This window comes from Salvelinus alpinus, chromosome 13 (assembly GCF_045679555.1).
Source record: "Salvelinus alpinus chromosome 13, SLU_Salpinus.1, whole genome shotgun sequence".
In the NCBI taxonomy this organism is placed as follows: Eukaryota; Metazoa; Chordata; class Actinopteri; order Salmoniformes; family Salmonidae; genus Salvelinus; species Salvelinus alpinus.
In genome coordinates, this window is record NC_092098.1 from 35,049,649 (window position 1) to 35,076,616 (window position 26,968).

The window sequence follows — 26,968 nt, forward strand, 5'->3', positions numbered from 1 at the left end:
CAGGTGTCGGGGACTCCCGGGGGTTCTTCGGGGGCGAGCAAGCAGCCGTGGACAAACGAGCGGGGCCGAAAACAAAGCTCTCCCTCCTGCATTCCCGTAGACATCCATCGATCCTTATAGTTAAGGCTATGATGGAGTCAAGGTCCAGGGGTAACTCCCGAGCTGCGAGCTCATCTATAATCTCCTCCGATAGTCCATGAAGAAAAGTATCGAACAGAGACTCCGGGTTCCAGGCATTCTTGGCTGCCAACGTGCGAAAGTCTACAGCGTAATCTGCCACACTACGGGGTTCTTGACGTAATCAAAGTAGCTTTCGGGCCGCCTCATCCGGGAGAGAAAGCCATTTCCGCAGGCAATGTCACTTTTTTAATTTGTGTGTGTCAATTTTGACCAGCCCACCCAGCTAAAAAATGGTCCAGCCCTTCTGGCATCTGCCAGAATTGCCAGATGGCCAATCTAGCCCTGCCACATGGTGTCATATTTCCATTACACCAGTTTTTGTGTGTGTCTGTGTGTTTTCAGAGAACACCACTGACGAAAGGAAAACAAACATTCCACTCAAAAGATGAAAATCATCACTTGTGAGAGATGCAGCTGTTGGAATCAACAACATGACAAATTGCTATATTATCTTATTAGAAAATAACTGTCTACAACACTTCGATTTCTTAGATCAGCAGCAAGTTAAGTAATAACTAGTCCAGTTGAACACCTGCCATAGAAAAGGACCTGAAAAACAGGCCCTAATGAACATAATACACCTTTGCAGCCAGAGGGAGGAAGTGGTTGGCACTTATACTGATCCCCCCCCCCCCCCCATACACACACACACACACACCCAATGGACGAGGCCGTGGGGACTGCAGCTCGGTGATCTGCACATGGCTGCCTGTTTAGTATTCGTCTCACGTCTGGCCGAGGGAGCCACATTAAATCGGGATCAGGTAGATTACAGTCTAATATAGCGAGCTATTAAAGGCTGCAAATGAGAGCCATAGGTTAGAGCCAGAGCAGAGGCCCACTCTCCCAGCATCCTACAGTATTCCTGTGTGCTGCATGCCTGCTTTCCCCCTAACTACCTACTCCCTCACACCACCCACCCACACACACACACACACTCGTTCGTACATACGCAGATGGATTCATGCATGCATACACGCAGGCACAGACCGACACATGCACGTGGCAAAACCAAAGGCTACAGAGGCATAAATACTTCAGGCGGTGTCAACCTGCCTGAAATATGCACCTGACCACAAGGGCCAGTAAGTAAGGGGATGAGAGAGTTTTTTGTTTGTTTATTGTATATCTTATCTGTGTTTCCAGAAGCCTGTGCCAGATTTGTACTTTTTTTTGGCTTGTACATCTATTTTGGGGTGCAATACATTATTTCAACTGTTCTTTTTTAAATAATTTTAAAAAGCAGACGAATATAAATAAATATTAATACAGATTGGTACAGTTCATGCTACATGGTAAAATAAGTGAATATGTAAGGTGGCACATTTCCAGCCAGAGATAATAATTATTATAAACAAAAAGAGCAATAGAAAAAGACCCCCAAACCCACACACAAAATAGCACAAATAAAATGTTAAGTCTCATTACTGGGCTCCATCTTAATTAATGTAGGTATTTTTAATCTAAGTGAATGTGTTATTTATTCCATCTCATACAGCTCCCAAACCTTTTTGCAGCTATGAGTTATATGTTGGAGGGTTGGGTTTTAACCATTTAATTGGATTGCTGTGAGCAAAATCTGCAAAAGACAGTTCTGACCCCTTCCCTCTATGCACTCTGGAATCACCCCCAGGATAGCCACCAAGGAGTGTTGTGGTGTTTCTACATGGTACACCTCATTTAAAGCTGTATAAACATCATCCCAATACATTCTGGTCATGTTGAAAGTGTATGTACATAGTTGCTCACTTGTTCCCATTTCAACCATTCTTGAGTGACAAAACGTTTTTACATGGACAAAGGTTTACACAATGCTGTTCGAGGTCACTGCTCTAATTGTGTTACACAGAATGAAAATAGCCAACAGTACTATAGACCCTAAGCCTGGAAGATACATTTTGCACCATGAGTACAATTGTATTGTGGTTTTCAAGAGCGTGCAACATTAAAGGTCCTGGTTGATAGTCTGTTTTCATATTCTTATTTTAGGCTCTTATCCTTATGTAAAGAAGCCTACATCATAAAATGGCAACTACTTCTAAACATCTAATCAACACACTTCATGGATTGGTGACAATCCCTGTTGAATTCATGGTGTGTTTTGGTCAAATCAGAACACAATGTGTTCTCAACTTCACTCCAATAGTTGACTATTAATTCAGTATAGTTTTCAAACTATAGTACCGAAATAAAATAAACTGTTGCCTGTCTTCTGAATGGGTGAATAAAGGTTGTAATCTTATTGATCAACGTCTCAACCAAATATTACCCATATTTCCGTGTTGAAATGACATGTGTCCAGTGAAATTATCTGCTGCACATCCAGTGGCAGGCTAAGATGCAGGAGTAAATGCATATGATTGAGTGAAAAAGCAGCCTACACAAACTTTAATCAGAAGCAATTAAAACTCAAATTGCATCTGATTGAAGTGTTCAGAGATTCCTTTTCCACCACCTGACAAGTAAACAAAATAACGAACAAACTGTTTGACGCAACCCCGTATCACTGTGTTATCAATAGTTTGGACTAGGGTTTTAAAAATCTTGTAATTTTCCCACAATTCCCAGAACTCCTGGTTGAAGGATTTCTGACACCCTACTTATTCCCTTCTGATTCTGTGAATCTTCAATCCAGGAATAATGAAAACTTGGGGATTTTGGAGAAGTTGTGCAACCCTAGTTTGGATCGTTTTCTCATGTTGCCTAGAACATTTAGCTATGGTATGAATCAATATGAAGACGTTAAAACTTCTACCGAGTCAGAAACCCGGATCCGGGAGCACCCCCCCACCCCCCACCAGTAAAAAAGCTGAATAGCATAGCTAGCATAGCGTCACAAGTAAATAGTAGCATCTAAATATCATTCAATCACAAGTCCAAGATACCAGATGAAAGATCCACTTCTTGTGAATCCAGCAATCATTTCTGATTTTTAAAATGTTTTACAGGGAAGACACAATATGTAAATCTATTAGCTAACCACGTTAGCAAAAGACACCATTTTTCTATCACCAATTCGGCCAAATAAAGATATTGATAGCCACTAACCAAGAAAAAACCTCATCAGATGACAGTCTGATAACATATTTATTGTATAGGATAGTTTTTGTTAGAAAAATGTGCATATTTCAGGTAGAAATCATAGTTTACAATTGCACCCACCATCACAACTCGACTAGAATAAATACAGAGAGCAACGTGTATTACCAATTTACTCATCATAAAACATTTCATAAAAATAGACAAAGCATAGCAATGGAAAGACACAGATCTTGTGAATTCAGACAATATTTCAGATTTTCTAAGCGTTTTACAGCGAAAACACAATAAATCGTTATATTAGCATCCCACATGTGCAAACGTTACCCCAGCATGAATCCAAGGCAACGGGAGCGATAACGTTATGATCACCAAAATATATACATTTTTTCACTAACCTTCTCAGAATTCTTCCGATGACACTCCTGTAACATCATATTACAACATACATATAGAGTTTGTTCGAAAATTTGCATATTTAGCCACAAAAAACCGTGGTTATACAATGAGAATAGTAGCAAAACTGGCCTGAAAATGTCGGGCGCTATCTTTGAGAGTGATCCAGTCTAATCGATAGCTAATCATAAACTTGACTAAAAAATACAGGGTTGACAGGAATCGAAAGACAAATTAGTTCTTAATGCAATCGCTGACTTACATTTAAAAAATTATCCTTACTGTGCAATACCGGGTCCGCCAAAGCGAAGCTACACATAACAAAATGGCGATATATGCGTTTAAAATTTTTCAACAGAACAGCGATTTATCATCATAAATAGTTCTTACTATGAGCTGTTCTTCCATCAGAATCTTGGGCAATGTATCCTTTCTCCGGTCTAATCGTCTTTTGGTCGAAAGATGTCCTCTTGTCCCGTCGAAATGGCCAATAACGTTCGGTATGTACAGGAAACGTGCCCAGCTCATGGAAGAGCGTCACAAATAAATGCCTCAAAATCGCACTAAACGGATATAAATTGCTATAAAACGGTTTAAATTAACTACCTTATGATGTTTTTAACACCTATAACAAGTAAAAACATGACCGGCGATATATTACTGGCTAAACCAAGGCTTGGAAAGGGGGCGGTCCGACGCCCTTCATGCGTCCAGCGCAGGATCCAAAAGAAAGCTACTTCCGGTCTTTTCTGTTTTATACAGGCCCTGATTGCGCAATCGACTCCATTCAAATTGTCACCACTTACTGACATCTAGAGGAAGGTGTAGGCAGTGTTTGTATCCTCATAGCATTCACAGGGACATTAAGACTGACCTGGGACCAGAGGCCAAGATTTCTGAAATCTCACTCCCTGTCAGGAAAAGTGCTGTAGATAGAGTTCTGTTCCACTCAGAGACATAATTCCAACGGTTATAGAAACTAGAGAGTGTTTTCTATCCAATAATAACAATAATATGCATATTGTACGAGCAAGAATTGACTACTAGGCAGTTTAATTTGGCAATGTCAAAAAAATAAAAGTGCTAACATCACCCCCTATTGACAAAAGGTTTTAAGTGGGAATGATATGGAAATGATCAGTCTGCAAAGCCCCCTCTGTTTAATATAGTGGTTCCAACTTCTGCAACTCAGGCAAGAATGACTGTTCACTGCAGTATCTTTATTCTTGATGTCAATGTAAAGGAGAAAATATATATCAATGTTTTGTCAGAAAATACAGAGATGGGCAAAGTTTATGGATACTTGCCTAGAATTGACTGGACAAGACTATAACAGGAAACAAGTGAAATAGAACAGAAGATTAAAAACATATTAATCACTTCTTGTTATTCGGAAATCCAACTAGCCTACGGATCTGGTTGCACTCACAAAATAAATGTGTCATACTTGCTTCCCTTATAGAAAAGGGTCTGAGCCTTTGTAGTGCTTGGTGAGGGGGGTCTCACCTGAAGAGGCAGAAGGAGACCTCGGTCTCCCACATGACATATCCTTGGAGCATGAATGCTCAAGATTCTCTGCTGGAAAATATTGGACCACATGGCAATTCTTAGTCAAATTAGAACACCTTTCCCAAATACATCGATCAAGAATGAGAATAAGGGGTTGGCTTATGTTGTGAAGGGTCCACCGCACTATAAATCGATCGGTGGGACTTGCGCAACGTTTTAGTTTGCCGTTTCCCCATCCACACACTTGGTGGCTTGCATGGTGTTTTAGTTTGCCATTTCACCTCACCACCAATACTTGGTGGCTTGCAAGGCGTTTTATCCTTTTGCTTCTTAGTGGCAGTGGTACAGGTTATGGCGCTTGGGTAGGCCCTCTCCCACCAAAGAACACATGCAAGTGTAAAAGGGCAACCTAAAAAGCCATGTGAGAGACCAAGATGATTCTCTGAAATAATAGATTAGACAACGTCATGCCAATTGTTTTTACAAATGGAATACCTTTATCAAATACAATGATCAAGACTAAGATGTTGGGGCCTCCCGAGTGGAGCAGAGGTCTAAGGCACTGCATCGCAGTGCATCATGCTTGAGGCATTACAGCAGACCGAGACCGGGAGACCCACGAGGCAGCGCACAATTGGCCCAGCGTCGTCTGGGTTAGGGGAGGGCTTGTCCGGCCGGGATTCCTTGTCCCATTGCACTCTAGCGACTCCTTGCAGCGGCCGGGCGCCTGCGAGCTGACTTCGGTCACCAGTTGTACGGTGTTTCTTCTGACACGTCGGTGCGGCTGGCTTCCGAGTTAAGCGAGCTTGGCAGGGTCATGTTTTGGAGGACGCACGGCTCTCAACCTTCGCCTCTCCCGAATCCGTACAGGAGTTGCAGCGATGGGACTGTAATTGGATATCACGAAATTAGGGAGAAAAAGGGGTCGTCATTACTTGGTGGCTTGTGCTGCATTTGAGCCTTCTTGGTAGCAGTGGCACAAGTTCTGGTGTATCAGGGAACATTTTGGAAGGGGCTTGGGTAGACCTTTGCCTGAAAATAAAGTGTAAAATAACATCCTTTTAAGTTTTATTGGTGATAAAAACTTCTAAATAGTCAACATAAAACACATAACCAATTTTAAACCAAAATACTACAACATGCAAAAGTTAACCTCAAAAGCCCTACCCCTAGCCTGGAAGTCCGGACGGATTTCAGCTCAGTTTCACTACACTAACAATGGTGAAACATGGAATGATTCTGTCCCGGGTTGAGGCTACCGTCCCTCTAGCCACACGCTTGGAGATTTGAATGGATCAATTAAAGTAACACGGTAAAAGGTCCTACCACTCTATTAACAGGCAAGGTGGTTGTTTGGTGTCTAACGTTTAGGGAAAATTAGTCGATTAGTAAACAGCATGGCAGACTACCATACTTATATAACTTGGAGGCAGTACTGGCTGGAGGTGGGAGATGACATTCCTCATGCAATTCTAAACACGCGACAATATAAAGAATAAAAACCATGCCAATTAAAATGAATGTACACAAACTGCCAATATGTTTGAGTTTGAGTTTATTTGAGTTTATTTTATTTTTACAGGGACAGTACACATTAATCAACGTTTCAGTAAAAGTGCCGGTGTTAGCCAGCCGGCTGATTTTCAACTGCAGTCCCTGGGCAGGTTATTAAACACAATTACAATATAGACAATCATTGAGGAGTGAGCACACGCAGAGCAACATAGGACAAGCAAGACATAGCATACAGACAGAGCAACATAGAACAAAAAGCAGCAAGACAAAATTCATAAAAGCAACAAAGTGTTTCCACACCTCACAAGCTACAGACAACAGACAACATGGAAAGCGGCAATACACAGCTAGGGATTATGTTCACAAATCTGATTGACTTTTAGTCATGTCTTCATGCATTTTGTGAAAGTGTGATATGTGGTACAGTATGTGTGTCTGATGGCAGTGTATTCCAGACATGGGAAGCTCTCACAGAGAAAGCGGATTTACTAAAGGTGCTTTTCCTTAAGGGAACTATACAGTCACCTCTCATGGCAGACCTTGTGGATCTTGTGGAGGGGAACCAGGCCATTTAGGATCTTGAACACAAGACATGCGTCGGTGTATTGCACAAGATTTTCCCAACTCAGGAGCTCATGCTTTCTGAGGATGTAACAGTGATGATGGCTATTGGGCTTCCTATCAAGCACTTTGAGAGCCTGTTTGTAGACAGACTGAATAGGTTTTAATGTTGTACAGCAAGCTTGGGCCCAACTAGTCAAGCAGTATGTTAAGTGGGGGAGTATCATAGATTTGAAGTACAGTTTTGCTACCTCTGTAGTCAAACAATTTCGTTTAAATCGGAAATTAGCTAGGTTGAATTTGGTTATCTGAATGACCTTTTTCACATGCTTTTTAAAAGAGAGGTTGGAATCAAGTATGATGCCAAGGTACTTAAAATCAGATACCACCTGGAGCTTCTCCCCTGACACATAGACATCTGGCTCAGTAGCATCTGTTGCCCTCTTTGTGAAGAACATGCAAACAGTTTTTTCACATTGAGATGCAAACACGAGTCACTGAGCCACTTTGTAACCTGGACCATTACAGTAGTGAGTTCTTGTGCAGCTTGTTGTTTGCTCTTTGCATGCACATACAGTGGGGAGAACAAGTATTTGATACACTGCCGATTTTGCAGGTTTTCCTACTTACAAAGCATGTAGAGGTCTGTAATTTTTATCATAGGTACACTTCAACTGTGAGAGACGGAATCTACAACAAAAATCCAGAAATCACATTGTATGATTTTTAAGTAATGAATTAGCATTTTATTGTATGACATAAGTATTTGATCACCTACCAACCAGTAAGAATTCCGGCTCTCACAGACCTGTTAGTTTTTCTATAAGAAGCACTCCTGTTCTCCACTCATTACCTGTATTAACTGCACCTCTTTGAACTCGTTACCTGTATAAAAGACACCTGTCCACACACTCGATCAAACAGACTCCAACCTCTCCACAATGGCCAAGACCAGAGAGCTGTGTAAGGACATCAGGGATAAAATTGTAGACCTGCACAAGGCTGGGATGGGCTACAGGACAATAGGCAAGTAGCTTGGTGAGAAGGCAACAACTGTTGGCGCAATTATTAGAAAATGGAAGAAGTTCAAGATGACGGTCAATCACCCTCGGTCTGGGGCTCCATGCAAGATCCCACCTCGTGGGGCATCAATGATCATGAGGAAGGTGAGGGATCAGCCCAGAACTACACGGCAGGACCTGGACAATGACCTGAAGAGAGCTGGGACCACAGTCTCAAAGAAAACCATTAGTAACACACTACGCCGTCATGGATTAAAATCCTGCAGCGCACGCAAGGTCCCCCTGCTCAAGCCAGCGAATGTCCAGGCTCGTCTGAAGTTTGCCAATGACCATCTGGATGATCCAGAGGAGGAATGGGAGAAGGTCATGTGGTCTGATGAGACAAAAATAGAGCTTTTTGGTCTAAACTCCGCTCGTCGTGTTTGGAGGAAGAAGAAGAATGAGTACAACCCCAAGAACACCATCCCAACCGTGAAGCATGGAGGTGGAAACATCATTCTTTGGGGATGCTTTTCTGCAAAGGGGACAGGACGACTGCACCGTATTGAGGGGAGGATGGATGGGGCCATGTATCGCGAGATCTTGGCCAACAACCTCCTTCCCTCAGTAAGAGCATTGAAGATAGGTCGTGGCTGGGTCTTCCAGCATGACAACGACCCGAAACACACAGCCAGGGCAACTAAGGAGTGGCTCCGTAAGAAGCATCTCAAGGTCCTGGAGTGGCCTAGCCAGTCTCCAGACCTGAACCCAATAGAAAATCTTTGGAGGGAGCTGAAAGTCCGTATTGCCCAGCGACAGCCCTGAAACCTAAAGGATCTGGAGAAGATCTGTATGGAGGAGTGTGCCAAAATCCCTGCTGCAGTGTGTGCAAACCTGGTCAAGAACTACAGGAAACGTATGATCTCTGTAATTGCAAACAAAGGTTTCTGTACCAAATATTAAGTTCTGCTTTTCTGATGTATCAAATACTTATGTCATGCAATAAAATGCTAATTAATTACTTAAAAATCATACAATGTGATTTTCTGGATTTTTGTTGTAGATTCCGTCTCTCACAGTTGAAGTGTACCCATGATAAAAATTACAGACCTCTACATGCTTTGTAAGTAGGAAAACCTGCAAAATCGGCAGTGTATCAAATACTTGTTCTCCCCACTGTATATCACTGTATCATCTGCATACATTTGAACTTCAGACCCAGTACAGACAGAAGGCTGATCATTAATGTAAAGGCTGAACAGGAGGGGCCCCAGTATTGACCCTTGGGGCACGCCCACATCATAGCTAAGAGTGGACGACAGCTCATTGCTCACTCTGACACACTGAGTTCTGCCTTCAAGGTATGATTTCATCCATCTCAAGGCATTGGGAGAAAAGTTGAACTTGGACAATTTTGTGATGAGAATCTCATGGTTAACAGTATGTGTTGAAACATACCAGTTATAAATTCTTTGAATGTAGTTTTCTTTCGGTTTCTCTTGGAGAGCTCCTCCACTTCACTGGCTTTGATGATTTTGACATCTTCACATTGCTGTTTTGATTCTGAATGGTGGGTGAAGCTTCAAAACAATTTAACAACCAGCAATGTTTACTTATTGCATTTTCAAGTGTAATGTATCTGCTATTTACCTGATAAGATGGTGCCCGAAGAGGATGGCTGATGTTTTACATGCTCCTAACCAACTTTGCCTTTTGTTAGTTTTTTTGCGTTGTTTGTAACTTATTTTTTTACTTATTTTGTACATAATGTTGCTGATACCGTCTCTTATGACCATAAATAAATTCTGTACATCAGAACAGCAATTCCTCACCATAACTGGAAGAAGCTTTTTCCTTTAATGAGTCCGACGAGAAGGATATACTGCTTTCCCGGGAGAACTAGCCCAAATCACCGTAATTTGCGTTAAGAAAAGATGGAGGAAAAGAGGGCACAGATCAGGCTGCCTTCTGAGAATCCTTAGGCGAGTGAGTGAAGTCCCACTGCCATCTGTCCTACTTGCTAACATGCAATCATTGGAAAATAAAATTGATGACCTACGATTATGATTATCCTACCAATGGTGATGATAGTTGGATGTTCTTGGCAGTATGTTTCACTTGGCTTGATTCAGACAGTTGCCTCGTCTCTTGTACCAATGGATTATGTGGGTTTTTATTTATTTTTATTTTCTGCACTTTTTCATGATGCCCAATTGGTAGTTACAGTCTTGTCCCATCGCTGCAAATCCTGTACGGACTCAAGCCACACTGCTTCTTGACAACCTGCTTGCTTAACCTGAAAGCCAGCCGCAACAATGTGTTGGGGGAAACACCGTACAGCTGGCAACCGAAGTCAGTGTGCATGGGACAAAGACATCCCGGCCGGCCAAACCCTCCCCTAACCCGGACGACGCTGGGCCAATTGTGTGCAGCCTCATGGGTCTCCCGGTCGTGGCCTGATGCGACACAGCGTCTCCAGGTTAGACCTTTTTGGAAACATCCTTCAATACTATGGGACCAGTGTAAAGCAAAAACTACCTGTACTCAGTGGCCTTTCATCAGTCAAGTCCTGCCAGTCACCGAGGTTGTCAGGCAAATTATTTTGGCAATAAACCTTTGAAAGGAGATCAGAGCCTCTGACAATTTGATTTTCTGACAGGAAGACAGTGCATATTTTAGGGCCTCATTTAAGGAAAATCATGACACCCAAGCACACCTTATGCATATAATCTAATAGAAACCATGAAATACAAGAAACTCCAGAGTCTACTAATGGAGATGTAGTTACTTGATGGCTAGCCATGTAGGCCAAGTTATTGAATTCATATTTTCTCTCTGGATGTGTCCCCTCGGAGTGTAACTCTACCCTTCCATTCCAATAGCGTTTAATCTTAAACGATTTATTCCATCCCTGGTGTGGTTATTTTCATTAGCCCAAGATCCCAGCTTCACACATATACCACCCTTTGTTGCAGTTTGAGAAGATCCTGCTTCACACAATCAGACGACCTCTTAATCTCATCCCTATCAAACAACCTTTCAGTACGATCACTTGTTGTAACACTGGAGGTGTCACTCACGTTACCATCTACACTAGTTTCAGTAGAAATGTCAGATTTTCCATTATCGCTAGACTGTCCAAGAGCTAAAACAGCTGCATGGCATTTACGCCACCGTTGATGATAAGTCACAGCTCAATTGCAGTAGTCCAACAAACAATCAAAATAAGTCTATAGGTGATAAAATGATTGTTTTACCTCTTCAGCAATTGTCTTCTTCTCCACAGGGCTTGTTTAGCTTGAAATTGGTTGTGCTCTGTGTTAATTATCGTAAGCTTCTCATACTAATAAGGCAATCAGGTCAATTGGGTGCAGGTGTCAGACGGCATCACAAACAGGTTGACTAGATATGGCAACACTTCATGCAATGTAAATCACAAAACATCATATGAAAATGTAGCCCTATAAATAGAATGCCAAATTCATGATATTAATACACTGCTCAAAAAAATTAAGGGAACACTAAAATAACACATCCTAGATCTGAATGAATGAAATATTCTTATTAAATACTTTTTTCTTTACATAGTTGAATGTGCTGACAACAAAATCACACACAAATTATCAATGGAAATCAAATTTATCAACCCATGGAGGTCTGGATTTGGAGTCACACTCAAAATTAAAGTGGAAAACCACACTACAGGCTGATCCAACTTTGATGTAATGTCCTTAAAACAAGTCAAAATGAGGCTCAGTAGTGTGTGTGGCCTCCACGTGCCTGTATGACCTCCCTACAACGCCTGGGCATGCTCCTGATGAGGTGGCGGATGGTCTCCTGAGGGATCTCCTCCCAGACCTGGACTAAAGCATCCGCCAACTCCTGGACAGTCTGTGGTGCAACGTGGCGTTGGTGGATGGAGGGAGACATGTCCCAGATGTGCTCAATTGGATTCAGGTCTGGGGAACGGGCGGGCCAGTCCATAGCATCAATGCCTTCCTCTTGCAGGAACTGCTGACACACTCCAGCCACATGAGGTCTAGCATTGTCTTGCATTAGGAGGAAGCCAGGGCCAACCGCACCAGCATATGGTCTAACAAGGGGTTTGAAGATCTCATCTCGGTACCTAATGGCAGTCAGGCTACCTCTGGCGAGCCCATGTAGGGCTGTGCGGCCCCCCAAAGAAATGCCACCCCACACCATGACTGACCCACCGCCAAACCGGTCATGCTGGAGGATGTTGCAGGCAGCAGAACGTTCTCCACGGCGTCTCCAGACTCTGTCACGTCTGTCACGTGCTCAGTGTGAACCTGCTTTCATCTGTGAAGAGCACAGGGCGCCAGTGGCGAATTTGCCAATCTTGGTGTTCTCTGGCAAATGCCAAACTTCCTGCATGGTGTTGGGCTGTAAGCACAACCCCCACCTGTGGACGTCGGGCCCTCATACCACCCTCATGGAGTCTGTTTCTGACTGTTTGAGCAGACACATGCACATTTGTGGCCTGCTGGAGGTCATTTTGCAGGGCTCTGGCAGTGCTCCTCCTTGCACAAAGGCGGAGGTAGCGGTCCTGCTGCTGGGTTGTTGCCCTCCTACGGCCTCCTCCACGTCTCCTGATGTACTGGCCTGTCTCCTGGTAGCGCCTCCATGCTTTGGACACTACGCTGACAGACACAGCAAACCTTCTTGCCACAACTCGCATTGATGTGCCATCCTGGATGAGCTGCACTACCTGAGCCACTTGTGTGGGTTGTAGACTCCGTCTCATGCTACCACTAGAGTGAAAGCACCGCCAGCATTCAAAAGTGACCAAAACATCAGCCAGGAAGCATAGGAACTGAGAAGTGGTCTGTGGTCACCACCTGCAGAACCACTCCTTTATTGGGGGTGTCTTGCTAATTGCCTATAATTTCCATCTGTTCTCTATTCCATTTGCACAACAGCATGTGAAATTTATTGTCAATCAGTGTTGCTTCCTAAGTGGACAGTTTGATTTCACAGAAGTGTGATTGACTTGGAGTTAAATTGTGTTGTTTAAGTGTTCCCTTTATTTTTTTGAGCAGTGTATATATTAATAATAGTCATCAATATATATATACTGAACAAAAATATAAACTGTCACAAAACACAATGCCACAGATGTCTCAAGTTTTGAGGGAGTGTGCAATTGGCATGCTGACTGCAAGAATGTCCACCAGAGCTGTTGCCAGAGAATTGAATGTTCATTTCTCTACCAATGTCGATTTAGAAAATTTGGCAGTATGTCCAACTGGCCTCAACTGCAGACCACGTGTAACCACGCCAGCCCAGGACCTCTGTCACGTTCTGACCTTAGTTTCTTTTTTATGTCTTTATTTTAGTTGGTCAGGGTGTGAATTGGGGTGGGCATTCTATGTTGTTTTTCTATGTTTTGTTCTAGTCGTTATATTTCTATGTGTTTGGCCTAGTATGGTTCTCAATCAGAATCAGCTGTCTATCGTTGTCTCTGATTGAGAATCATACTTAGGTAGCCTGTTTTCCCACTATGGGTTGTGGGTAGTTATTTTCTGTTTATTGTTTTTGTTTGCACCTTACAGAACTGTTCGTTTGTCGGTTTGTTGTTTTTGTTTAGTATTCATTCTTTATTAAATTATTATGAATACGTACCACGCTGCACTTTGGTCCTCTTCTCCTTCCACCAACGACAACCGTTACAACCTCCACAACCGGCTTCTTCACCTACGGGATTGTCTGAGACTAGCCACCCGGACAGCTGATGAAACTGCGTAGTATTTCCGTCTGTAATAAAGCCCTTTTGTGGGTAAAAACTAATTCTGAATGGCTGGGCCTTGCTCCCCAGTGGGTGGATCAGTCTCCCAAGTGGGTGGGCCTATACCCTCCCAGGCTCACACATGGGTGTGCCCCTTTCCAGTCATGTGAAATCTATAGATTATGGCTTAATTTATTTATTTAAATTGACTGATTTCTTTATATGAACTGTAACTCATTAAAATCGTTGAAATTGTTGCATGTTGCGTTTATATTTTTGTTCAGAGTATTATGAATAACATATTTATCAAATACAATTTCCAAAGGTGAAAGTGTATTAATATAATACATGTGTCATCCTATTTATAGGGCTAATAGTAAATACTTCTACATTTCTATCAATCAATCATAAATTAATGATAGTATACCTAGCTACACATTGAAATGATGGTGTCCTTTGGGCAAATCAGATGGCAATGTACTACATTAAATGTAGCCTACATAAACCCAATCTTATTCTGAATTTACTTTCACATAGCCTGTGTAAAACAAGTTAAAGGATTTACTCTTAATTATTCAATGTTATTACGGCAGCTATGCAAATGAGTATGGAAGCTGATCAGTGTCCGTATGTGTTGAGATGATAGCTCAGCAGAAACTAACACAACTTGTTTCCAAAGCTAAGCATAGGTACATAGGATCTGATGTTGCATGTATAGAGCATATGCTGCAATTCCCATGTAGATTCTAAGTGAGATTTTTTGCAATTTTACATGGATTTCAACGTATACAGAACATAGTTTTGATGATTATGTTGAAGTTAGGTTAAGTAATTGTATTTCAATGTTTGCAACGCAGGTTGAAATGATATGAAAACACTACTGGTTGATTACTTTTTGCAAATCCAAATGTGTTTCAATCAGATTCAATGTGTCACGTTCGTCATAATGATTGGACCAAGGCACAGCGTGCGTAGAGTTCCACAAAGTTTAATAAATCGAAACTCACCAAACAAAACAAACAAGCACAGGACGGGACAGTACCCCCCCCCCCCAAAGGTGCGGACTCAGACCGCAAATAGGGGAGGGTCCGGGTGGGCATGTACCGTCGGGGGTGGCTCCGGTGCGGGACGAAGTACCCACTCCGCTCGCAGATACGTCGTCCTCCATGGCCGCTCTGGTGCGGGGATCGTCGCCGGAAGCTCCGGACCGTGGGTCGTTGCCGGAGGAACCGGACCGTGGATCGTCATCCGTAGGAACCGGACCGAGGATCGTCGCCGGAGGCTCCGGACCGCAGACCGTCTCAGTAGGTTCCGGACCATCTCAGGAGGTTCCGGACCGTGGACCGTCTCAGGAGGTTCTGGACCGTGGACCGTCTCAGGAGGTTCCGGCCTGTGGACCGTCGCAGGAAGCTCTGGACTGGGAACTGTCGCCGGAAGCTTAGTGCGTGGGACCAGCACTGGTGGTACCGGGCTGGTGACACGCACCTCAGGACGAGCGCGAGGAGCAGGCACAGGACATACTGGACTGTGGAGGCGCACTGAAGCCCTGATGCGTGGGACCGGTACTGGTGGCACCGGGCTGATGACACGCACCTCAGGGTGCAGGGAGGAGGCACAGGACGTACTGGACTGTGGACACGCACTCCAAGGAGAGTGCGAGGAGCAGGAACAGGACGCACCTGACTGGGAACACACACTTGAGGGAGAGTGCGAGGAGCAGGTGTTACACCCCTGAAAAAGGGGAGAAAGAATCACGAGTGTGATACGGAATGTTTACTCATTAAAACCTTTAGTGCAATGAGAAAAAGACCGCAATTTCTCCGTGAACTTGAGTGGAGACCAGAGCAATCGATCTCAGGCTCATAGATTAAGAGCATTTAGTAGATCACAGATTAACACTTTTACCCACGACAAAATAAAGTAATCAACATAACGTTTACACATTCCTCTCACAATTCGTACCCTTTGTATGCTTGACGGATTTTAACAAAATTATATAAATGTTATCAATCTATCAACTAATACTGAATGCATGATCTTCTTAACCTTAGATGTTTTAAGATCCTCACATACTATGAACTTACTAATACTTTTTAATGTATAACAGGCTATTAGTATTTCCTTTAACCTGTCACACAGGCACAGGACATACCGGGCTGTGGAGACGTACTGGAGACCTGGTGTGTATAGCCGGCATCAATTGTTCCGGAACTTTAACACACTTCTCAGGACGAGTACGGAGAGCTGACTCAGGTTGCACCAGACTGACAACACGTTCCTTTATTACAAATCCGTGAATCCTCCACCAACTCAACAACTCTCCCATTTCTCTCTCCTCCAAATTCTCCTTCTCCCAGACTGGCTCTGGTTCACTCCTCGGCTCCGCCGACTGCTCCATGTGCCCCCCCAAATAATTTTTCTTGGGGTTTCTGTGGCCTTCCTCCCCGACTTTGTCGCTGTCCCTCCTTCGCTGCTTCCGTCTGCTTCCATGGCAGGGTATTGTCCCCTGCCATAACCTCCTCCCATGTCCATGATGTCCTCCACTCCCTTTTCTCCCGAGCCCAGGATCCCTGCTCCTCCTGGCCACGCTGCTTGGTCCTTTGGTGGTGGGATCTTCTGTCAGGTCCGTCATAATGATTGGACCAAGGCGCAGCGTGCATAGAGTTCCACAAATCGAAACTCACCAAACAAAACAAACAAGCACAAACGAAACGTGACGTTCTGGGTTGCTCACAGGCAGCTACACAAACACAAGATCCCACAAAGCACAAAAGGGGAAATGGCTGCCTAAATATGATCCCCAATCAGAGACAACGATAAACAGCTGCCTCTGATTGGGAAACATACCAGGCCAACATAGATGATTAAACACCTAGATAACCCACCCTAGTCATTGTCACGCCCCAGCCACCATAGAGAATAAACAGCTCTCTATGGTCAGGGCGTGACACAACGTGACAAATTACATTGAAACAACTAGTTTGTGCCCAGTCGGATCTCATTGTCTTCCGTTTTCTTTGTCTGTTGCATTTGTCTTTTGAGTTAATGATCAAGTTATCTTGCTAATGCAGTTCCTGGGTGTCAAATAGAGCATTGTTGCAGTTAAACATGCTGTAGTTAACACACAATGCACAACTAAACTTCCCTCTAAGGCCGGGATTGAATCTGATCGCACATTGGGACAATGCGCCAATTTAGGTAATTTCCGATTGAGCCGACATATGCAGTGTTTACTGTGAATGTGGTCTCAGCGAACATGGAAACATTGCCTTTAAAAGGACCATTGTCGAAAAAGCGCGATCGGATTGAATACCGTTCTCAATCTGTTAACATGATACATACCTCAAATACGCCAATACCGAATAACTGAGTTATTTTTCCTCTTTGTACCTAGAACTACTACTTATATGGCATTCAAGATACAGCTAGAGCAGTTATGAAGTTCAACTACTTCCTGTCTTCTCCTATCCTTCCAGACACCCTCTATTCCCACTGCTGGCCCTGCTGTTTGAGAAGTGTGAGCAGGCCACCCAGGGCTCCGAGTGCATCACCTCTGCCAGCTTCGATGTGGACATTGAAAACTTTGTCCACCAGCAGGAGCAGGACCACAAGCCGTTCTTCAGCGAGGACCCTGAGCTGGACAACCTGGTTAGTACCCTGCCTGGGGTCCATCTAAATAGTTTAACGTGGATTTTAACCATCCCAAAGTCTAACATGGCTTCCTAATATTGAGCAGTTATCGCAATAGTCATACTGTAATGACTTCCTCCACCAGTAGAGAGAGCAAATCATCCTCAACATTAGTAAGCCACGCTGGACTACTGAGATGCCTCCTCAGCGTTAGGAAGCTCTGTTAAATATCCCTTTCAGGTCCCACCCACAATAATCTTATTTTCTCTCTCACCCTTTCTCATGTACACAGTTCTCTCTTCAATTAGCTCTCTCTCTCTTGCTCTCTCACACACGTCTACCTCTACCCCCTCCCTCTTGTACCTCTTACTTTCCTCCTTTGTCTCTCTCTCTCTATTTCTGGTCTATTCACCCTTTCTCTCTCTTCCCCTTTCCCACTCTTCCCCTCATGATATCTCCCTCCTACCATTCTATGACAGCTAGCAGTAATTAGAAATTAGGAGAAAAAGGGAGGGTGGCTAGAGACAGAGAAATCATTATGTGGGTGCTCGGCGACAAGTGGTGTGGCAGTCAATTAACCCCGCATCTGTGTGCTTTACGAGGTGCTGGTCGGTGGCTGGACCCAGCACACACTAACTCTTCCACAGGACAGTAAGCTGAAGCTGACTGGCTGAGATGGCACAAGGCCCCGATTAAACAAGCAGCGGTAATTGTCATGTAACATCTCACCCGGCTCGAATTGGACTCTTACGATATTACCTTACTTAGAATATCTCAACAGCATGGGATATTAGGTGAGAAGGACATCTCCAATAAGAATCCCTATTGTAAACTCGCTAGGGTGATGACAACTAGGGTTTTAACTTCAGGTAGAATGCTTATAGATTTGTTATTATGTAAGAATATTCTTTCATGCATTTAAATGAAGATGAAACAGTAAATGACTCCACCAATGCAACAGACATAAGGTTCAAGATGTATATTGTCACATTTTCAATGTACCACATCAAAAGAAATGAAAATAATAAACCCCAATGATTTTTCACAACCCGTGTACAAATTACTTTCAAGATTGCTTCAACCCGTTGGCATGCGTTGGAGCTAAAAAAGAAGAAGTCCCGAAGCACCCCATCGTTGTGGTTACTCACTAACGTTACTCGTAGATATTTCCACAGCGAAGTATAACAGTTCCGTGCAGCTGTCCTCACAAGATCCACAGCAAGCACAGCTATCAATGCAGACAGTACTCATTAACAGCAACAGATATGCCATGGAAACATGAACTCGTTAATCTTCCACAAGCAATTCTCTCCAGGTCTCGCACGATGCTAGGCTGACCTCGAGGCTGTCAAATACCGCCACGATGAGATGGTAGATTCAGTCTACTAAGTCTTTCTTAACAAAATAATAATACTCTCTTATAAAATAAAATCAGTATTTCCCTTCAAAACTCGGTAGATACGTGTTTTGTTCTATTTTTATCATCTTCTTTCATAGTTTTTCTTCACCAACACTGATAATGTTCACCATATGTGAATTGATTTCCCCCCATCTATCTTCAGAGTTCGTACTGTTAGGTGAACTAAACTGGGATATGCTTAACACCCCGGCCGTCCTACAATCTAAGATAGATGCCCTCAATATCACACAAATTATTAAGGAACCTACCAAGTACAACCCTAAATCTGTAACCATGGGCACCCTCTTAGATATCATCCTGACCAACTTACCCTCTAAATACACATCTGCTGTCTTCAACGAGGATCTCAGCGATCACTGCCTCATTGCCTGTGTGCGGAATGGGTCCGCGGTCAAACGACCACCCCTCATCACTGTCAAACGCTCCCTAAAAAACTTCAGCGAGCAAGCCTATCTAATCGACCTGGCCCGGGTATCCTGGAAGGATACTGACCTCATCCCATCAGTAGAGGATGCCTGGTTGCTCTTTAAAAGTGCTTTCCTCGCCATCTTAAATAAGCTTGCAAGAACAGAACAGATATAGCCCTTGGTTCACCCCAGACTTGACTGCCCTTGACCAGCACAAAAACATCCTCTGGCGTTCTGCATTAGCATGAAATAGCCCCTGCGATATGCAACTTTTCAGGGAAGTCAGGAACCAATATACTCAGTCAGTTAGGAAAGCTAAGGCTAACTTTTTCAAACAGAAATTTGCATCCTGTAGCACTAATTTCAAAAAGTTTTGGGACACTGTAAAGTCCATGGAGAATAAGAGCACCTCCTCCCAGCTGCCCACTGCACTGAGGATATGAAACACTGTCACCACCAATAAATCTACGATAACTGATCATTTCAATAAGCATTTGTCTACGGCTGGCCATGCTTTCCACCTGGCTACACCTACCCAGGGCAACAGCTCAACATCCCCTGCAGCAACTTGCCCAAGCTTCTCCTTCACCCAAATCCAGACAGTTGATGTTCTGAAAGAGCTGCCAAATCTGGATCCCTACAAATAAGCTGGGATAGACAATCTGGACCCTCTCTTTCTAAAATGATCCGCCGAAATTGTTGCAACCCCTATTACTAGCCTGTTCACCCTCACTTTCGTATCGTCTGAGATCCCCAAAGATTGGAAAGCTGCCGCGGTCCTCCCCCTTTTCAAAGGGTTCGACACTCTAGACCCAAACTGCTATAGACCTATATCCATTCTGCCCTGCCTTTCTAAAATCTTCGAAAGCCAAGTTATCAAACAGATTGCCGACCATTTTGAATCCCACCGTACCTTCTCCACTATGCAATCTGGTTTACGAGCTGGTCATGGGTGCACCTCAGCCACGCTCAAGGTCCTAAACGACATCATAACCAGGATCAATAAAAGGGAGTACTGTGCAGCCGTATTCATCGACCTGGCCAAGGCTTTCAACTCTGTCAATCACCGCATTCTTATTGGCAGACTCAATAGCCTTGGTTTCTCAAATGACTGCCTCGCCTGGTTCACCAACTAACTCTCAGATAGAGTTCAGTGTGTCAAATCGGAGGGCCTGTTGTCCGGACCTCTGGCAGTCTCTATGGTGGTGCCACAGGCTTCAATTCTCAGGCCGACTCTTTTCTCTGTATATATCAATGATGTCAATCTTGCTGCTGGTGATTCTTTGATCCACCTCTACGCAGACGACACCATTCTGTATACCTCTGGCCCTTCTTTGGACACTGTGTTAACATCTCCAAACAAGCTTCAATGCCATACACCACTCCTTCCGTCTTCCGTGGCCTAAATGCAACCGATTGTTGCCCGCACCCGCCCGCCCGACTAGCATCACTACTCTATACGGTTTTGACTTAGAATATGTGGACAACTGCAAATACGTGTCTGGTTAGACTGTTAGACTGTAAACTCTCCTTCCAGACTCACATTAAGCATCTCCAATCCAAAATTATATCTAGAATTGGCTTCATATTTCGCAACAAAGCCTCCTTCACTCATGCTGCCAAACATACCCTCGTAAAACTGACTATCCTACCGATCCTTGACTTTGGCAATGTCATTTACAAAATAGCCTCCAACACTCTACTCAGCAAACTGGATATAGTCTATCACAGTGCCATCCGCATATTCTACCCACCACTGCGACCTACCTGTATGCTCTCGTTGGCTGGTCCTTACTACATATTCGTCGCCAAACCCACTGGCTCCAGGTCATCTATAAGTCTTTGCTCGGTAAAGCCCCGCCTTGTCTAAGCTCACTGGTCACCATAGTAACACCCACCCATAGCATGCGCTCCAGCAGGTATATTTTACTGGTCATCCCCGAAGCCAACACTTACTTTGTCCGCCTTTCCTTCCAGTTCTCCGCTGCCAATGACTGGAACGAATTGCAAAAATCACTGAAGCTAGAGTCTTATATGTCCCTCTTTAACTTTAAGCATCAGCTGTCAGAGCAGCTTACTTGTACACAGCCATTCTGTAAATAGCACACCCGACTACCTCATCCCCATATTGTTCTTTATCCTCTTGCTCTTTTGCACCCCAGTACCTCTACTTGCACATCATCATCTGCACATCAATCACTTCGGTGTTAATGCTAAGTTGTCATAATTTCACCTCTATGGCCTATTTATTGCCTTACCTCCCTACTCTTCTACATTTTCACACACTGTACATCGATGGTTCTATTGTGTTATTGACTATGCATTTGTTTATGTGTAACTCTGTGTTGTTGTTTTTGTCACACTGCTTTCCTTTATCTTGGCCAGGTAGCAGTTGTAAATGAGAACTTGTTCTCAAATGGCCTACCTGGTTTAATAAAGGTGAAATAAAATAAAATAAATAAAAATGTCTCTTCCTCTTTCTTCAACGTCTCTTTCCCAGTTCTCCTGTTAACCAGTTCAACTCTCCCATTGACCACAGCTTAACAAGCTACCTAATTGGTCAAAACTTAAACTTAAACGTAAACCAACCTTTTCACTTGTACATTAAATAAATATTTCTTCAAAAGAAATGCATTAACGACATTACAATACAGAAGCAATTTGATCATCTTTTACATCTAACACCAATGCATTATAACAAATAAACTCAAAACTTGGTTTTAACAAGGGTATTACAGTCAGATTTATCTCCTCCTTGGCCAAGCACTTTCCCACCCCATTCTGGTGCCCTTGAGTGCTGACTTTGAGAGAGTGAACACAGGAATGGGAAGCCTGGTTGGGAAAAGGATTGGATCATGGTGAAGAACTTTGAGAGGGTCATGGATTAGCAAGTGTTATGTCAAGGGCTATCTGAGAATGTTCAGGGACTGACAGACTAGGGCCAGCACATCATCTATAAGGCACACAAGGGGTCTGTCCAGAAACAACCCCTAGCCCCTGGGGATTTCTTGTGGCGTCCATTGTCAATTATTGATCCTGCTGGGTTATATATATCTTTGGTGCAAGGCAACGATGGAGCTAGTCAATGTTGAGCCAGCCTAGCATTCAGGCTAGCATGTAGCAGGTAGCCTACTCCTCCTGTCATTGAGCCTGCTGGCTTTGTCTCTCTCTCCTCAGATGGTGAAGGCCATCCAGGTGCTAAGGTTACACTTTTTTAAAGCTGGAGAAAGCAACAATGGAGCTAGCTAAAGTTGAGCTAGCTCAGACTAGCATGAAATCTAGCATATAGCCTCCTTCTTTCCCCAGTCATTGAGCCTGCTTATTTTCCGCTCTCTCTCTCCTCAGATGGTGAAGGCCATCCAGGTGCTGAGGATCCACCTGCTGGAACTGGAGAAGGTTAATGAGCTCTGTAAGGACTTTTGCAACCGCTACATTACCTGCCTCAAGACCAAGATGCACAGCGACAACCTGCTCCGCAATGACCTGGGCGGGCCCTACTCGCCCTCGCACACCTCACTTAGCCTGCAGCAGGTAAGAGACAGACACACAAAAACTCATTGAATCAACATTGTTTCCATGTCATTTCAACTGCAAAAAAACTATGTGATGACATTGAATTAACGGATTGGATTTGCAATAAGTCATCATATTTTAATATTTAATATTTTTATATTTTTTACCTAAATCCAATGACATGGAGAATTTTTGTTGCTAATTTCACGTTTAATGTTAGTTGACAAGTCAACCAAAATTAAATCAAAACTAGACTTTGAAATGACATGGGATATGCACACTGGTGCACGCATACACATATGCACTCTAAACAGAATGTCTTTGGTATGCACTTAGAAAGAGCCAACTGTTTCATCTGTTTCGTCTTTTTATTTTTTATGTTAATATATATATTACATCAATTTCCCCCTGTTTTCGTTCACTCTAAGGAAGTAACTTCAAGCATGACCCATATCTTTTTCTTTTGACTCTCCATTTATATTTGCAATAGTTCTCAAATTTGACAGAGATAGTTGGAGCCATTCTGCAAATGAAGGCAGCTGCTCCTCTTTCCAATCCCTTAAAATGACCCTTTTAGCAATGAGAGTTAGTGTCCTGTGCATGGAAGCATTTGGTGTATTCTCCGGGAGGTTAATTCCCAGCAAGATAAAGGCTGCATTTGTGTGTATTACATTTTTATTGCACTTTGAAATAGAGAGAATATTATTTTCCAACAGGGTTTGATTTGATTTATTAGGAGCCCAATTAGCCAACGCCAATGGTGACAGGTAGTCTTACTGCGTTCCGACACCTAACAGAAAAGATATTACAGACAAAATACTTTACAATTTATACTGAACAAAAATATAAAACAGACGCCTCACAAGTTGTCAACTGGCAGCTTCATTAAATAGTACCCGCAAAACACCAGTCTTAACGTCAACAGCGAGGAGGCGACTCCGGGATGCTGGCCTTCTAGGCAGAGTTCCTCTGTCCAGTGTCTGTGTTCTTTTGCCCATCTTAATCTTTTATTTTTCTTTGCAACTCTGCCTAGAAGGCCAGCATCCCGGAGTTGCCTCTTCACTGTTGATGTTGAGACTGGTGTTATGCGGGTACTATTTAAGGAAGCTGCCAATTGAGGACTTGTGAGGCACCTGTTTCTCAAACTAGACACTCTAATGTACTTGTCCTCTTGCTCAGATATGCACCGGGGCCTCCCACTCCTCTTTCTATTCTGGTTAGAGCCAGTTTGCACTGTTCTGTGAAGCGAGTAGTACACAGCGTTGTACGAGATCTTCAGTTTCTTGGCAATTTCTCGCAAGGAATAGCCTTCATTTCTCAGAACAAGAACAGAACAAGAATAGACGAGTTTCAGAAGAAAGTTCTTTGTTTCTGGCCATTTTGAGCCTGTAATCGAACCCACAAATGCTGATGCTCCAGATACTCAACTAGTCTAAAAAGGCCAGTTTTATTTCTTCTTTAATCAGAACTACAGTTTTCAGCGGTGCTAACTTTATTGCAAAATGTTTTTTTAATGATCAATTAGCCTTTTAAAATTATACACTTTGATTAGCTAACACAATGTGCCATTGGAACACAGGAGTGATGGTTGCTGATAATGGGCCTCTGTACGCCTATGTAGATATTCCATTAAAAATCAGCCGTTTCCAGCTACAATAGTCATTTACAACATTAACAATGTCTACACTGTATTTCTGATACATTTTATGCTATTGTAATGGACAGAAATGTTTGCTTTTCTTTCAAAAACAAGGACATTTCTAAATGACCCCAAACTTTTGAACGATAGTGTACATTTAAAAACATGAACATGTACTGTGCGTGTGTGTGTGTGTGTGCATCTATCAGTTAAATGTCAGTACATACAAACAACAAGTAGGTCAGATGGGGGAGAGGCGTTGTGCCGTGAGGTGTTGCTTTATTTGTTTTTTGAAACCAGGTTTGCTGTTCACTTGCACTATATGAGATCGAAGGGAGTCCCATGCATGTATAATACTATACGTTTCCTTGAATTTGTTCTGGACCTAGGGACTGTGAAAAGACCCCTGGTGGCATGTCTGGTGGGGTGTGTGTGTCAGTGCTGTGTGTAAGTTGACTATGCAAAAAAAAAATGAATTTCCAACACAATGTTTCTTATAAAACAAGAAGTGATGCAGTCAGTCTTACCTCAACTCTTAGCCTAGAGAGACTGACATGCATACTATTGATATTAGCCTTCTTATTTCAATGAAAGGCAAGACGTTCCGCTCTTTTCTGGGACAGCTGCAGCTTAACTAGGTCTTTCTTTACATCCCTATGAGTAGACAATATCAAGATAAGACAAAACTGGAGACTGCAGGATTTGCTTTGTTGAGTGTGGTTTCAAAAAAGCAGAGCATCTCTTTATTATGGACAGACCTTTCCCCATCTTACAACCATTGAATATATATGTTTTGTCCATAACATTTTACAATCTAAGGTTAAACCAAGTAATTTAATCTCCTCAACTTGTTCAACAGCCACACAATTCATTACCAGATTCAGCTGAGGTCTAAAACTTGTGTGTTCAGAAGCAGTTTATTACTGGCCACCCATTCCAAAACTGACTGCAACTCTTTGTTAAAGATTTCAGTGACTTCATTAGCTGTGGTTGCTGATGCGTATATGGTTGAATCATCAGCATACATGGACACACAGGCTTTGTTTAATGCCAGTGGCAGGTCATTGGTAAAAATAGAAAAGTGTAGAGGGCTTTAAGAGCTTCCCTGTGGTACACTACACTTTACAAGTTTGACATTAGAGAAGATTCCATTAGATAGATCGCTGCCAAATCGTGGATTCAAAGCTATTGAAAAGCCATAACACATACATTTTTCAACAACAGGTTGTAGTCAATAATAGCAAAGGCTGCACTGAAATCTAACAGTACAGCTCCCACAATCTTCTTATTATCAATTACTTTCAACCAATAATCAGTAATCATCATGTTGAGTGCTCACTAAGCTATCTGGGGTGGCAGGTAGTCTAGTGGTTATAGTGTTGGGCCAGTAACCGAAAGGTTGCTAGATCGAATCCCTGAGCTGACAGGGTACAAATCTGTCGTTCTGTCCCTGAACAAGGCAGTTAACCACTGTTACTAGGCCGTCATTGTAAATAAGAATTTGTTCTTAACTGACTTGCCTAGTTAAATATATATTTTTTTAAAGCATTCTGAAAGTCTGTTGTTAATTTGTTTACAGAGAAATAGCATTGTATTTGGTCAAACACCATTTTTCCCAACAGTTTGCTAAGAGCTGGCAACAAGTTGATAGGTCTGCTTTACCACTTTTGAGTAGCAGAATTACTTTGGCTTCCCTCCAGATCTGAGGACAAACACTTTCCTCTACACTCAGATTAAACGTATGACAGATACGAGTGGATATAGAGTCAGCTACCATTCTCAGTAGCTTTCCATCTAAGTTGTCAATGCCAGGAGGTTTGTCATTATTGATCGACAACAATAGTTTTTCCACTTCTCCCACACTAACTTGACAAAATTCTAACTTACAATGCTTTTCTTTCATTATTAGGACACTTGACCACCATACTGTATGTACAAGCACAGGATCATCTGATTTAAATCTCCAATATTTGCTGTCGATTGTCATTTTTGCCTTGTACATTTTAGAGGGAGTCCAATAAGTTCTATTCATTATAATATACTGAACCATTTGTGTTTAAGACTGTGTACATAAAAAAGAAAAAAAAGGCACCTTTTTCCTTTACATTTCTTGTATATTCATCTTCAAATCTTTTTCCTTAACGGAAGGTGTAGTCCCCTTGTATTTTCATGTAATAATTTATACACCCTGGATGCCAGGTGGTTTCTGGAATGGACATCCTTTATAAAACTTTGCAATTAGTTAGAACAATTACATTCAAACATGATTTTATCTGTTGACTTTACTGCCAAGTCTGTTTTGTTTTTCTGAAAGGCCATTACACTTGTGTCCAAACGTCTGAGTCATATTCAGTAGTGTACAACATTGTGGAATGTTTTGATACAAATACATTTTGAAGAACAGACTTTTGT

General features: G+C 42.8%; 1 protein-coding gene across 1 annotated transcript in view; it reads left to right on the plus strand.

Moving 5' to 3' along the window:
• Positions 1-26,968, plus strand: part of LOC139536729 (homeobox protein PKNOX2-like) — a 132,364-nt gene that overhangs the window by 80,413 nt on the left and 24,983 nt on the right. The window contains exons 5-6 of the mRNA XM_071337328.1: positions 17,424-17,595; positions 22,750-22,935. Of these exons, the coding sequence (XP_071193429.1) occupies positions 17,424-17,595; positions 22,750-22,935 (358 nt within the window). The remainder of the gene's footprint in view (positions 1-17,423; positions 17,596-22,749; positions 22,936-26,968) is intronic.